Source organism: Arvicola amphibius, chromosome 9 (assembly GCF_903992535.2).
Source record: "Arvicola amphibius chromosome 9, mArvAmp1.2, whole genome shotgun sequence".
NCBI classification, from domain to species: domain Eukaryota; kingdom Metazoa; phylum Chordata; class Mammalia; order Rodentia; family Cricetidae; genus Arvicola; species Arvicola amphibius.
In genome coordinates this window covers 5,564,974-5,578,284 of record NC_052055.2, presented here as the reverse complement: position 1 = coordinate 5,578,284, position 13,311 = coordinate 5,564,974, and the positions used below count along the sequence as shown (strand labels likewise).

Here is a 13,311-nt window from a genome sequence, read left to right as displayed (position 1 = left end):
CCCAACAGTCTCATCACGGGGCTGATGACCCTCTGCCCTTCAACTCAAGGAATCCGATTCTGTCTTTCTAGCTTCCACAGGCACCTCCACCCATGTGGCATGCGCATAAAGATAAAAATAAATGCCTTTTTAAAATGATAATTGGGGCTTGAGAGACAGCCCAGTAGAGAAGAGCACTCTTTCAGAAGACCCTGGTCCAGGGTTTTAGGTCCAACACCTACATGGTGTCTCATAACCAGCTGTAACTCCAGTTCCAAGGGTTCTGATACACTTCACTGGTCTTCCCAGGCACCAGGCATAGTACACAGACATACATATTGGCAAAACATTTATACATGTAAAACATTTTCTTTTTTAAAATATTTATTTATTATGTATACAATATTCTGTCTGTGTGTATGCCTGCAGGCCAGAAGAGGGCACTAGACCCCATTATAGATGGTTGTGAGCTACCATGTGGTTGCTGGGAATTGAACTCAGGACCTTTGGAAGAGCAGGCAATGCTCTTAACCTCTGAGCCATCTCTCCAGCCCCATAAAACATTTTCTTAAAAAAAATTAATACAAAATAGAAGACATGAATCTAAAGGAAAGGGAAAGCGATTTTTTTAAAATCATTATTTTGGAATATAGGTAACTAATCTTGCCCAGAATGTTTAAAATAAGAAGATGAGACATTAAAACATACTTAACTTTTACATAACAAGCCATTCAAGGAAGAGCTCTAGCAGGATGGGAGGAAAATTAAAGAAATAAAAGACAGAAGTAACAGGAACTTAGATGTTTCTGGTTTCCTGAATGAACAGACTATGTTCATTCCTTACCAAACAAACAAAAAAATCTCTTTAATTTCAAGTGGATTATATCCCTGGAAGTTTTGTGTATTTAGAGTATTACAATTTTCAACAAAATTGAAGATACAAGCCTTCCCTAAGCTATTCTCAAAGCCCTTCTTTATCCTCTCTTCGGTATTAAGCAACTGCAGCCTTTTCTGGAGAATACAGTCACATTGCTCTTTATAGAGAAATCAGAACAGCTTCCTGGAGAAATATATGGCTTGTGAATACTGCTGCCAAAGCTTTTAAACTGCCTTGTATCTTTGCAGCGATAAGCATAATTCTCCTTCTAGATAAGAAAAAGCCGAGTGGATGACTGGCTCGGTCCTTGAAATGGGTATTTTCCATTTCCAGCATTACAGTTTGTCAATGCCTTTCTCAAGGTGGTAGGTAGTGTGAGAAAGTCATTTAACTGGTGTCACCAACAGCCATAGAGTCCTGATTCACGGGACCGATGGGGAATAGCAAGCAAAGGTTGGGCTGCTGGAGCTGGCTCTTCGGCTTGCAAGAGACACATGCGCTACGCGCTCCGTCCAAGTCCTTGTCAGTCTGGAAGCTCAAAAGCAGACAGAAAGGCACACTTGCATCCCAGGAAGAGGCAAGGGGCTGGGGCTGGGATGTTAAGCACCGAGAGAAAGGAAGAGGGTTTGCGGCTGCTGTTTGCCAGGCCGCTGCTGCAGGAAGGATGCTTTCTCTGAGACCTGAGATGTTCCAAACTCTGAAATGCTAGGGAATTTCAAATGTCAGATCTTATAGCTAGGAATGCCCAATAAAAATACTTCAAAATATAAAAGATGTCTAGTCTCACACTTTGAAGGGCATTTCAACCTGAGTCTTTCTTTGCTTTATCTGACCATTCAGCATCGTTCAGCCAATAATATTTATTGTTCATCAATTAGGTGTCATAGTTTGATTATAACGATCCTGGAGATAAGTGCTGGTGGTCCTATTTTATAGATTAAGAAATTGAGGTTCATTGTAAAGCACATTAATCATTAAGTTTCAACCCTACTTGGTGCATAAGCCCCGCCTCCTGTCTCTCAGGTGAGTTCTCTATCGTCCCTCTGCAGCCTGTAGGGTCTCACTTCTCCTTCTGTTGACAAATTGACCAGAGAACCCAGCCCCGAAGTAAGAATGCCCAGTGCTGCTGCACTGTCCTTGGGCAGTGGTTTAGAGCATGTTTTAAGGATGCTAACATACATATGTCTTCATCGTTGAGCTTTCTCTCTTCCATTGAACCCAGGAGCTGCTTACATTGTAGAGACTCACTGGGAACCACTGGGCAGCTCAGTTTAATGTGTTCAAAATGCCCTCTGACCTCACCAGGGGCAGGGTGGACTTCATCCAGAGGCTGCTGTCATTCATTTGGTCTGCTGGAGGTCAGGCCAGTATGTGCTGCCTGGCATTTGGAGTTTCTTCTGTTGTTTTTGTGAATATTTGAGTGTCTCGATTCCCATGATTGACATGGCATCAGTTATTCCATTGATGTCTGGGGAGGCTTCTCTCTTGTTCCTGCCGTTTCAGAAATTCTAGCATCACCCTCAGTAGATAATACAGTCACATTTTCCATCAATTTACATTCTCCTCTTCCCCTGATCAACTAACCAGAAAGCATTTCTGTAATTATGTAGATATAATGATGATTGCGATTAATGTTTATTCATAGCGCTGCATATAATTCTCATTTTGCCTTTCTATTAACACATCACAATGACAATCATAATTAAATATGATGAACTCAAATTGAACTCTCATCTGCTAAAGTAATCCACCCATATTCTGTCAAGTAAGGGGCTATTTTTGCTGTCTGTGTCACTTAGGGTACCTTTCCCCATGGATTTACCTTCAAGCTCTCTTATCTGACTGTAGTACTGTTGAGGTGGAAACCCACTAGCGCTAAATTGTGATAGCCAACTCTTAAGTAGGGTGCACTGGAGAGGTGGCATGACCCATGCCAGATGTATCATCAGGTCCCCAGTATCTTGAGATGCAACTTGAGAAAGTTGATGAGTAATTTTAATTAATGTTGCTCTCATCAGAATAATAAAGAGCTCCCAGAAGTCCAATAACCAAACATCCTCCCTTCATTTCACAAATAGTTGTTGATCGTCAGGCCTGACTCACAGTACCAGGATACAGGGACCGGTAAGACAACAGTTCCTGATGCCAAAGGACTCAGCATCCTACCTCTCACAACTCTGGTTCCTAGTGAGCGCCGAGGTCTTCGTTCATGACCCACTTTCCCCCACCTCTCTGCTGTGGTTTTCCAGCTATTTTTATCAGGGAATCTGGAATGGAAGAGATAAAGGCTTTCGATCAAGTTAAGAGTCATCAAATAGAGATTTCAATTCCCAAGTCCAGTGTCACGAAGGGAGCTGTCAGGCAGAAAGAAAAGAGGAGTCCTAGTGGTGCTAGGAGACCCCAGCCTTCAGAGGTCACGGCTAAGAGAAAACATCGGGGAGCCGGAGAAAGCTGGACAGTGAAGCAGAGCCAATGAGAACAGGAGTCCCTAATGCAGGAGCTTAAATCCACTGACTGCGCTCAGCCCAGGTCATCTCAGTCCCCATCCAGGCCCATGTGTTCTATGCTGCACTAAAAATCTGCTGAGAATTAAGTATACTCGTGTCCATTTAGCTGAAGACATTGGGATAGAGTCTGCGATCCAGTAGTGTAATCTCTGCACATTGATCCCTGGTCCTGCTGTATCTGTGGTCTTTAGTATGCTGGTATTTCATATTTCACGTGGAAATTTGGCATTGCCAATAGAGGAGAGGCCCAAGGTTCAGTTTCCTAAGAGTGGTAGGTTATGTTTCCTCAGAAAACAAATGTTCACCTGGACTTCTGACCAGCAGCATTGATGGTGCTGCAGGGTGAGTGTCATTTTGTCACAGTGGATGTCTTTTGAGGCTCTGAGATGCTCGTGGAGAAGGATACCAAGGTCAGAAGACCGCACAGAAATGACTATGATTTGGGTCTAGTCAGGACAGAGCTTATACAACCCACCTCTAAGGAAAGGACAATAGAAAAGGGTTCGGGGGTCTGGGAAGCATGAGGCTAGACCTTCACTGCCACAGTTCCTGCAAAAGCCTGAAGTGCCATTCCTGGTGTGGGTCTGCTCTGCAGCCAGGACCCAGGGACGGATCTTCAGGCAGCTGAGCAGCCTGTCGGTCAGTGGTTCTCAAGCTGTAGGTATCACTCCTTGGCTAGGGGGTAGGGGGAGAAGCAAACGACTGTTTCACATATAAGAGCATGGGAAAACACATCTATTTACATTATGATTCATAACAACAAAATCACCATTATGAAGTAGCGATGGGAATAATTTTATAGTTGTGGTCACCACAGCATGAGGAACTGTAGTAAAAAGGTCACAGCATTAGGAAGGATGAGAACCACTGTGTAGGGTAGGACAAGCCCAGTATGAATAAGGAGGACCCACCCGACTTGGCCTGAATCATTGGTGGTGGTATTTGTTCAAAAGGTGCCCAGGACAGACAGAAAGGTAACAGCTGAGCCCAACAAGCAGTTAAGGTCGAGGAACTTCAGTAGACAGAAGTGGATGGAGGAGGGGCTGGGGTGGATCAGGTTACACACCATGGGATTTACCAGGAGGCGCAGAAAGGCAAAACCTGTAAGTAGTAGGCAAGAGAGGGTGTGGGGAAAATACCTTGATTTGCTTGCAGGACCTGGGTTATGGCTGTTTTTGATGTCGGGTATCCTTTCCACTTTCAGAAGTGTCCAGCTTTGGATGATAACTACCTAGGCTTCAATGACAGACTAATTGGACTATAGAGCCACAATAAGGAGAGGTGTGTGGATAAGACCTGAGATGGGAGTGTAATCAGAGACTGTGGGGCTAGATACGTTTAAAGTCTCAGATGTGACCGGAGTATCACTTGAGTGTACTGATGGAAGAGACACACTGTCTGGATGTCTCAAGATGATGACAGGATCAGGATGAGGGAAAGCCACGATGGAATCCAGGATGAGGGAAAGCCATAATGGGGATTTAGGAGAGCCAAGATGGGAATCCAGGATGAGGGAAAACCATGATGGGATCCAGGATGAGGGGAACCATGATGGGATCCAGGATGAGGGGAACCATGATGGGATCCAGGAAGAGGGAAACCATGATGGGAATCCAGGATGAGGGAAAGGCATGATGGGATCTAGGATGAGGAAAGCCATGATGGGATCCAGTAGAGCCATGATATATATGCTGATGTGTATGGGTGTTTGAATGTATGTGGACACATGTATGTGCTTATGCGTATGTCATTCATGCTGAGGCCCAAAGTCAACAGCATGTGCCTTCCTCCATTACTCTCCCATGTTTATTTAATGAGGGAGGGTCTCTCAATTGAACCCAGAACCTGTAGATCAGCTAGTCTAGCTGGTCAGCTTGGCCTGGAAAGCCCTTGTCTCTGCCTCCCTAGGGCTAAGGGTAAAAACATAGGATGTGTTATGATAGACCCACATGGTTATTGCTCTCTTAGTTCATAAGGAGAGCTGTGGCTAATGAAATTCAAGTGTGTAAAACTACAAGAGAGACGTGAGATGTGTTCTGTTTCAGACTTGCACACCTATGCCCGTGCGGCGTGCACCCTACAAGGGAGACATCATCACACTGAAATCCAGAGAGACAGAAGAGGGTGACCAAGCTGGGACCAGGATACAGAGCCACTCTTCATCCGGCTGATGTGGTCAAGCAAGGACAAAGTAGGTGTTCTGCAGTGAGTATCCGCGTATGATTGTCAGCTTATAAAATAGCAGCTTTCTTCTTAGGCCTGTGAAGAGTCCAGAGCTTCACAGGGGAGGAAACGCTGATAAAGGCCTTGATGACTTAGAACGTTAGGTGGTCAGTGGGACTGACGGGCTTGGAGCTAGCTGGATTCATTCTCAAGAATATTAGAGAATATTCCAAAGAAGCCCCAGAGAATCTTCTATAGTGCAAAGCCATAGGCGAGTGGCAGGCAGAAAGCCCTGCCTGTTGTACTAAAAGTACGTCCTATGGCCAATATTTAAAAACCAACTAGAACTTTGTATGGAAAAAATGAATCTTTGTATTGTAAATGTAGTGATAGCTTATGATTTAGCATTTATGTAAAATTGAGGAAGTAAGGAAAGTTGCACAAGAGTGTTCTGGACGGACGTGGTAGCTTCGGGCTGCTTCTGGAGGAGAGCAGTGCTACCTGCTGCCGCGCGGATGTTTCTGTTTTGAAACCCCTCTATTTCCCTTTTCTCCCAGTTTCTTTTTTTCCCTCCCTTGTTTTCTGTTCCTACTCCATCAAATCACCACTAAAGGGCAGCTTTGGCATTTCCGTGACGTCACTTCCACTGACCTGGTAAAATGTACATTTTCCCCTTTGAGTGGTTTTCCAAGAGTCTGATTATTTTTTAAAATTGTGACGTGTATTTGTATGTTTCAGCATGTAGCCATCTGGAAGTCTCACGCTAGCAGGCATGTCTAGCCTGCACACTGTGGGTCACAGGATAGCCGTTGGCGCAGCCCAACACACAATTATAGAACGTTCTTAGAACGTTGTGAGATGCTCTTTTGCAGTGGTTTTCTTAGTAACTCCATTGTGTGGCTCTCAGTGTAGACTTCACTAATGAGAAACGTCACGGGGTAACGTCAGAGGGTCAGACAGTGCTATTGGAAGTTGACCTGATCGATGAAGGCGTGCATGCGTGCGTGTCAGTTGGAGCGCTGCTGGACGCCGCGCACGTTCACATTTGACAGCCTGTGCTTCCCTGCTTAAATCCTGTGGTGGCGGGGATTTGGATAATGAGCTCTGGGACACTACAGGCCTGGCTCCCTCATGCAGTGCGCTCTCTCATTTTCGGGCATTGTCATTTTTTAACAACACTAGCCCCAAGCTTCAGGACTTCTGTCATTTCCACATTACTGGAATTATTCATGCGATTCAAAAAGACTGTATTTAAAATCCCAGAGATTAGCAGGAGAAAGAAACAGTGCTGGATGGGATCACATGCTACTCCCAGCTTTTGCAGGAACAGGCTTAGTGTTTACTTTGATGAGAACATTTCTTGGCGTTAGCTTGAATTCGGTCTCTCTTTGTGAGGGAGAATGTTACACTGAGTGCCTTGTACTCTCTTCAAAGGTAGAAGCGGAGCAAAGGCCCCGAGGCCGCCTCCCCGCCAGCCGTCAGCCCTGGCGCAGAGTCTGTTATTTCAACTCCCCGAGATCCTTTAGGAAAAATAATCACTCTGGGCCGCTTTGATTTTTCTCTCAGAAGCAATAGCCGCCTGCCTCACTGTGCCTTTGTTGCTGCGCAAGATTGAAGCTATAAATGAACTTTCCTGGGATGAGAAGTCCGCATGAAGACTCATTGATGAGCCCTTTCAGGTGTCATCTTTCTCTACACCAGGTTTCTTTCTCTGGGTTTCTAAAAGATGACTTTTGTGTAAGGCTTTGGTTGCTGTTTTGTTTTGTTTTAATGGCTGCATTTGTTTGAAACAGCACTATGATTTTACATTTGATTGCAATTAATAAACACTGGGAGCATCATTTTGTATTCAGTATCTGAGTTGTGTGTGTCTCCTTCTGCCTGGTGGGTGGGACCAGGACCCAGAAGATTGAGTCCAACAAGAGAGCACAATTTCTTCTGTTTTTCAGTGGCTTCCATGAGCCAAGTCCCTTGACAGGTCCCAGGAAATCAAGTCATGTGTTCAACCATGAAATGAGTCCGAGGCAAACTATCCAATCAAATCACATTGATGGATTCAGGATCTGAAGGGATTAAATGGCGTTGGTACCACCCGGAGATATATTGATCCTCCCAAGCCCTTTCCTGTGTCTTGGTCCCTTTGTGCATCGAGGTGGGGCTTCTCATTCTTCTTCTGGGTAGACAGGCCAAGAGGGACATCTTTGGATGTACCCACACTCCAATGGACACACTAGCCCACTAGAGGATGTGTTTACACCTTTGACAGAGGGCCGTGGGAGGCTGAACTGTCATTTGTTCTGAGCACACAGAAGAGAAGATGGTTCGACACACCCAAAGAGAAATCTTCCAGCTCAATTCAACTGCAAATCCTTTTTTCTCAGGATTGATACTGCAGAACGTTTTTTTTTTCTTCCTGCACTCTGCTTGACAAAGGCAGATCTACAATAGAACACAGAATCTTCTGCCAGTGAATAAGTCAGTTGCTTTCTTACCCAGAAGTCAATCCTCACACATCATTGAATGCTCACTTGAAATGTTACCTTCTCCCACAGGCTTTCCAAAGTAGGTTAGGTCCTCTTTTATGCAGCTCCATGGTAAAGCACATCCACCCCATCACCACATCCCATCTCATGCAGTATGCAGTTACTCCACATCTGTAGGTTCTAACCAATGGGTCAAAAAACATCTGGAAAGAAAGAAAGGAAATGTCTGTACTGACAGGTAGATTTTATTCCCTTGACGTGATTCTCTAAACAACACGGTATCTCAATCTCTACCCAGCATCTACTTCACACTAGGAGGTAAAAGTAATCAGGAGATGCGTTCAAGTATAAGCAAGGGTGAGCACACGTAGTTAATGTGATGCCATTTTATACAAGTAAGGTCAGCATCCTCAGGTTTGAGGATCACACTGTCCTGAATCCGAGCCCCCATGCATATTCTCCAAGGGGCGGCTAGAGCTGCTTGCTACACTTCTCTGGAAACTACAGGGAGGGGCTTGTCTAGCTCCCTGGCACTCCCCCACTCCCAGCACAGTGTGTGGTTAGTGATGGCTGAGCAGAGGTCACATTTTAATTTTTAAATAGAAGAGGAAGTGAAAGAATTCCTGCTAAGTTCTTCAATTGATGTAGATGAAGATAGAGAGCCTTCAATGGGGCAGAAACAACCTCTCTAGTCGTTCCTGCCCAGCTCTTCCGGGGAAGATTCTGCTCCAGCAAAGTCTTTGGACGTGCATGTGGCACTCTCTGAATTTTACAAATTGCCCCAGTCTGTATTTTACAGAATGAGACCAAGTCCCTTCTCCTTATGAAGTTTGACTGATCTTCCCAAACCTCAGTTTCTTTGTTTACAAACAAAGCCAATAATTTGCCCTTTTGTGTGGGGTGTCCGGAGGCCTGTGAGACCCAAGCCCTACACAGCAGATGCGACCTCCCATTGCTCCCAAGGTGATAAGTCAACACAGACGTTCTGTCCAGAAAGCCATGGCTGTTTTGTTCTTTCCTCAAAGTTCACCACATTTGGTCATGCCAACCCCTCAGTGCAGTAGAAGAATGGAAGCCCCGAGAAGGAAGGTGGCACAAGATGAGGCCATGTGGCCATGAGGGCCAGGATGCGGACACCATGAGCGGTATGAGCAGAGATACATTTGGAAGAATGAGCATGGAAGGATGAAACGTGGAGGCAGCCTCCATCCCAGCAGGCGCCCTTCTCCCATGTTTGGAAGAAAGCAGCACTGGGACTTGTCAAAGGCACGAAGGTTGCAAAAGCTGCATTTGAACCAGCCCAGCAAGACATTTATCCATGCTAAGCTTCCGTTCTTCTGCTGATGAAATGGAAATTCAGTAGCTAAGACTTTCCTGTGCAAGGATGGTTGAAGACTAAGATCCTATGCATTACGCCCCTGACCTCTGTCAGGGTCAGGCCAGAGACACGCCCTTCCTGTCCGTCTCCCCCTCCTTTCCAAACTCCCTAGCGCCGAGTCCCCAAAAAAAGCACACAATATAATAATTCGATTTCTTTTTGTCAAGACCATTTTCTCCCTTTGTTTCTTGCTGGAAAATATCTGTGGACAAGTCTTTTAAAAGGAGCAACGATGCCATCCATCATCTACTGAGCATCTGCTATTTGTGGGGCACTGAATAAGACCGTTTCCATAGTCACTGCCCCTGAAAAGCTGCACAGCCTGGCTCAGGAAGGAGCTCAGGAACTTTGGGTTGACAGAATGGAATTGTTGTGCAAATAATGGGTAGTAAGAGAGGAGACGAGGGTTGTGGTGCATATACAATGAAAAGTAGCTCAACAACAAATTATGGTTCATGTTCATGGTCAGGGTTGCATCTGTTTCAAGAGCCATCCATGGTGAGTTGGTGGTATTGGTAAAAATGTCACATGCATGGGGACTGGTCCTTGAGATGCTGAGACAAGGGTATTTGTGTCAAAACTAGAAGAAGAAGGGCAGAGTCTGGAGTTGCCAGCCAGATGCAGAGCAGGAGCTGAACACACCATTTTAATAAAGGTACCACCACATGGCAGAGCATAAATACAGAATATAACTTAAAATGTAAGAGCTAGTTAATAATAAGTCTGAGCTATTGGCCAAGTACTTATTATAAGCCTAAGTGTGTTTATTTGAGAGTTGCTGTGGGACAGGAAAACTGTCTACAGGGTAGAACAGATTAACTGAGCTTTTTCAAACTGTGGGGTGTGGTTTTTGTTTCTTTGTTTTGTTTTTGCCTTATAATAAGATGTAGTCTCAAGAGAACACAGGACCTCTGTTTTTTTTCTTTAATGAAGTAAATGTGCTCAGTAGATACTAAGTGATACTATTAGGCCTACACCAGGACCAAGCTCTGTGGACTCTAACACCTAATTCTGTCTATAGGCTCATGAGATAGCATTGCTCTTGGTTAACCAAGACTCAGAGAGGTTTAACCACTGCCCAAAATGTGACTGACAGCCATGTGATTGGCAGGTGCCTGAAGATGTAACCCATCCATTTGTGAACTGTTCTAAAGCATTCTTTCATCAAGAGTTTCTCCATTCCAAAAATGTGACCCCAAAGAACCTACAATCACAGAGAGGAAAGAGAACATCTTTTCAATACTGATAGCTACAGAGAACACTGTAGAACATTCCGGTGGTTTGGGGTCCAACAGCCAGCATCGATTGGCAGGGACCATGGCCAAGGAACTGAGTCACTCTGGAAACAAAACCAGCAGTAGAATCATTGGGGCGCAGTTAAGCAGAGGAGAGTGCAGACAAAGCAGTCAGCACAGAGCTGGAAGGGAGTGAGCACCTGGCAAGTTATCCAGCTGATACCATTTTCCCGTCACTGCCGAGCTCTGGGAAGGGACTGGAGGAAAGATAGCCTCACCACACTGGGTTCGTCACCCCGCCATTTTCCCACTGGACCTGTGTCGGGTTTGGCTTTTGGGGTGCACCCAGCTCCACCAGCCTGCCACTCCCCTCAACCCTGTTCTTGCGCCCCTTACACTTCTCTCTCAGCAGTACAGACAAATGAGTTCTGGCCTTCACCTCCCCAAGTTCTGTTTTCTTTTCTTAAATGGTTTTCACCACTCTGGGAGGCTTCATACCGTGGGGGAAAATCTTACCCTAAATAATTCTCTTGTCTTAGGAACTCTTGTTACAAGAAGGCTTGTTTTGCCTTCTGAAGGAACACACAGGTACACCTGCCCCTCCAATCAGTATTTGTTGCTCTGCACAGTTCTGTGGAGATGAGAGAGGTTTACAGCACAGTTGGAAGGTCGGAACACAAGCCCAGGGTAGCTCATAGAAGCAACCCTGCAGAGGAGGCATCTGGGAACACAAGCCTGGGGGGGGGTAGCTCATACTAGGAACCCTGCTGAGGGGGCCTCTGGGAACACAAGCCTGGGGGGGTAGCTCATACTAGGAACCCTGCTGAGGGGGCTTCTGGGAACACAAGCCTGGTGGGGTAGCTCATACTAGGAACCCTGCTGAGGAGGCCTCTGGGAACACAAGCCTGGGGTAGCTCATACTAGGAATCCTGCTGAGGGGGCCTCTTGGAAGGCCTGACTGGGCTTCTGGAAGTCAAGCAGGCAGCTCTGTTTGTAGGGCTGGGGCTTCAGGGTCCACCCTGAGGTGTGAGAAGCCTCTGAGGATAGTCTTGTTGCTTTGATTCATTTTGATTGTTGGCAATTGTCTTAGTTAGAGTTTCTGTTGCTGAAGAGACACCATGACCACAGCAACTCTTACAAAGGGAGACATTTAATTGGGGTGGTTCCCCTACAGTTAAGAGATTCAGCCCATTATCTTCTGGGTGGGACATGGTGACATGCAGGCAGACACAGTGCTGGAGAAGTAGCTGAAAGTCCTATATCTTGAAGACAACAGAAGGAGTCTGTCAGTCACACTAAGCGAAGTTTGACCGAGAGAAACCTCCCTCAAAGCCTGCCCCTACTTCACCAACAAGGCCACACCTCCTTCAACAAGGCCACACCTCTGAATAGTGCCACTTTCTTTGGGGGGCATTTTCTTTCAAACCACTGCAGTGACAAAGAACAAATGAAGAACTTTTCATTTTCTAGGATCCTAGATTCTGCAAATGTCTCTGGATCTAGAGGCTGAGAGAGAAGGAAGAAACGTCTTGGTGTTTTTCTTTCCTGAGTTCTTGGGTGGATGCTGGCTTACCTGTCAACCAGAAAGGACTCATAGGAAGAGTGGCTGATGGTGACTCAGAGACCTAGCCACAGGAGGCAGATCCTCCTGCAAGAACATACAAGATGGCAAAGTGACCATTTGGGGACGACGTGGCATCTGTGCTCCTAAGGGTGTGTATTCAGCCCAGAGAACATCGCCTGCCCTCTCTGAACCTCAGTTTCTTGATCTATGAGCTAGAGACCATCCACAAGAGTTCCTCTGCTTCCTTGACTCTGTGGCTGAAGGAACCCAAAGAGATGGTGACATTTGTGCACGGAGCAATGAGAGTGTGTCGAGTGTGCCGTAACGACAACGTGAGCGTCACGCTCAGTCAGCCGCTCTGGAAATTGGAAATAAGAGAAGACATTGAATGAGAGCGATCAGAAAGCAGTGGGGGGGGGATTAAAAATAGATGAGTGAGCTCACAGTCATACAGAAGGGCCCTTCTGCAAGGAGAGTGCCAAACACCGGAGAGGAAAACGTGGGCAGAAAAGGAAGGTTAGTTGTGGATCCGGGAAGTGGAGGTGTTGCCCACCCCGCTAGAGGAAGCCAGAGCTTTGTTTATTGGTGCACAGAAGCTTGGGGTTGGGGTGACAGATCATGATGCGGCAGTTTCTGAGTCAGGGTGCTATCCACACTGAGGGTAACATGACCAAACCAGAGCCAGATACCCGCACAGCTGATCCAAGGTCAGGCTAAGCCCAGAAAAGAGAGAGGAGAGGCTGCACTTGGGAGGAGCAGCAGGGTGAATAAGGTGGGCATTAGAGGTGAATTCTATGCGATGAGGCTAGAACACGCAGGCGAGGCTGACCACAAGGGAGGTAGATGTCCTGCCACTGAGCTGGGGGTTAAGGCCAAGAAGATAAGAGTCCTGGGCAAGGCGACATTAGAGTCTGTTGGCTAGGAAGGAAGCCCAGAAGAGATGATGCTCAGAACCAGAGTTACAAGGTTTCTCTGGAGTAAGACAAACTCTGCTCAGGATGGCAGCCTCCTCTGTACCCTCTGTGCCCAGACCGGCACACGGAAGTCAGGTCTATCACACAAAAGGCACTCCTAGTCATGTTGGAGTGACCTGCCAGCTGAGCGTGGCCAAACTGAAATGTCCAG

General features: G+C 46.2%; 1 protein-coding gene across 6 annotated transcripts in view; it reads left to right on the top strand.

Moving 5' to 3' along the window:
• The window catches only part of Dpys (dihydropyrimidinase), a 75,246-nt gene extending 67,865 nt beyond the window's left edge, over window positions 1-7,381 (top strand). Inside the window, exons 9-10 of one of the 6 annotated variants that reach the window (XM_038344038.2) lie at window positions 5,409-5,554; window positions 7,093-7,381. In XM_038344038.2, the coding sequence (XP_038199966.1) occupies window positions 5,409-5,534 (126 nt within the window). In that variant the 3' untranslated portion in view covers window positions 5,535-5,554; window positions 7,093-7,381. Of the gene's footprint in view, window positions 1-5,408; window positions 5,569-6,960 lie in introns of all 6 variants that reach the window. The other 5 variants (XM_038344037.2, XM_038344033.2, XM_038344039.2 and 2 more) reach the window with 5 other exon arrangements.
• Window positions 7,382-13,311: the final 5,930 nt, after the last annotated feature.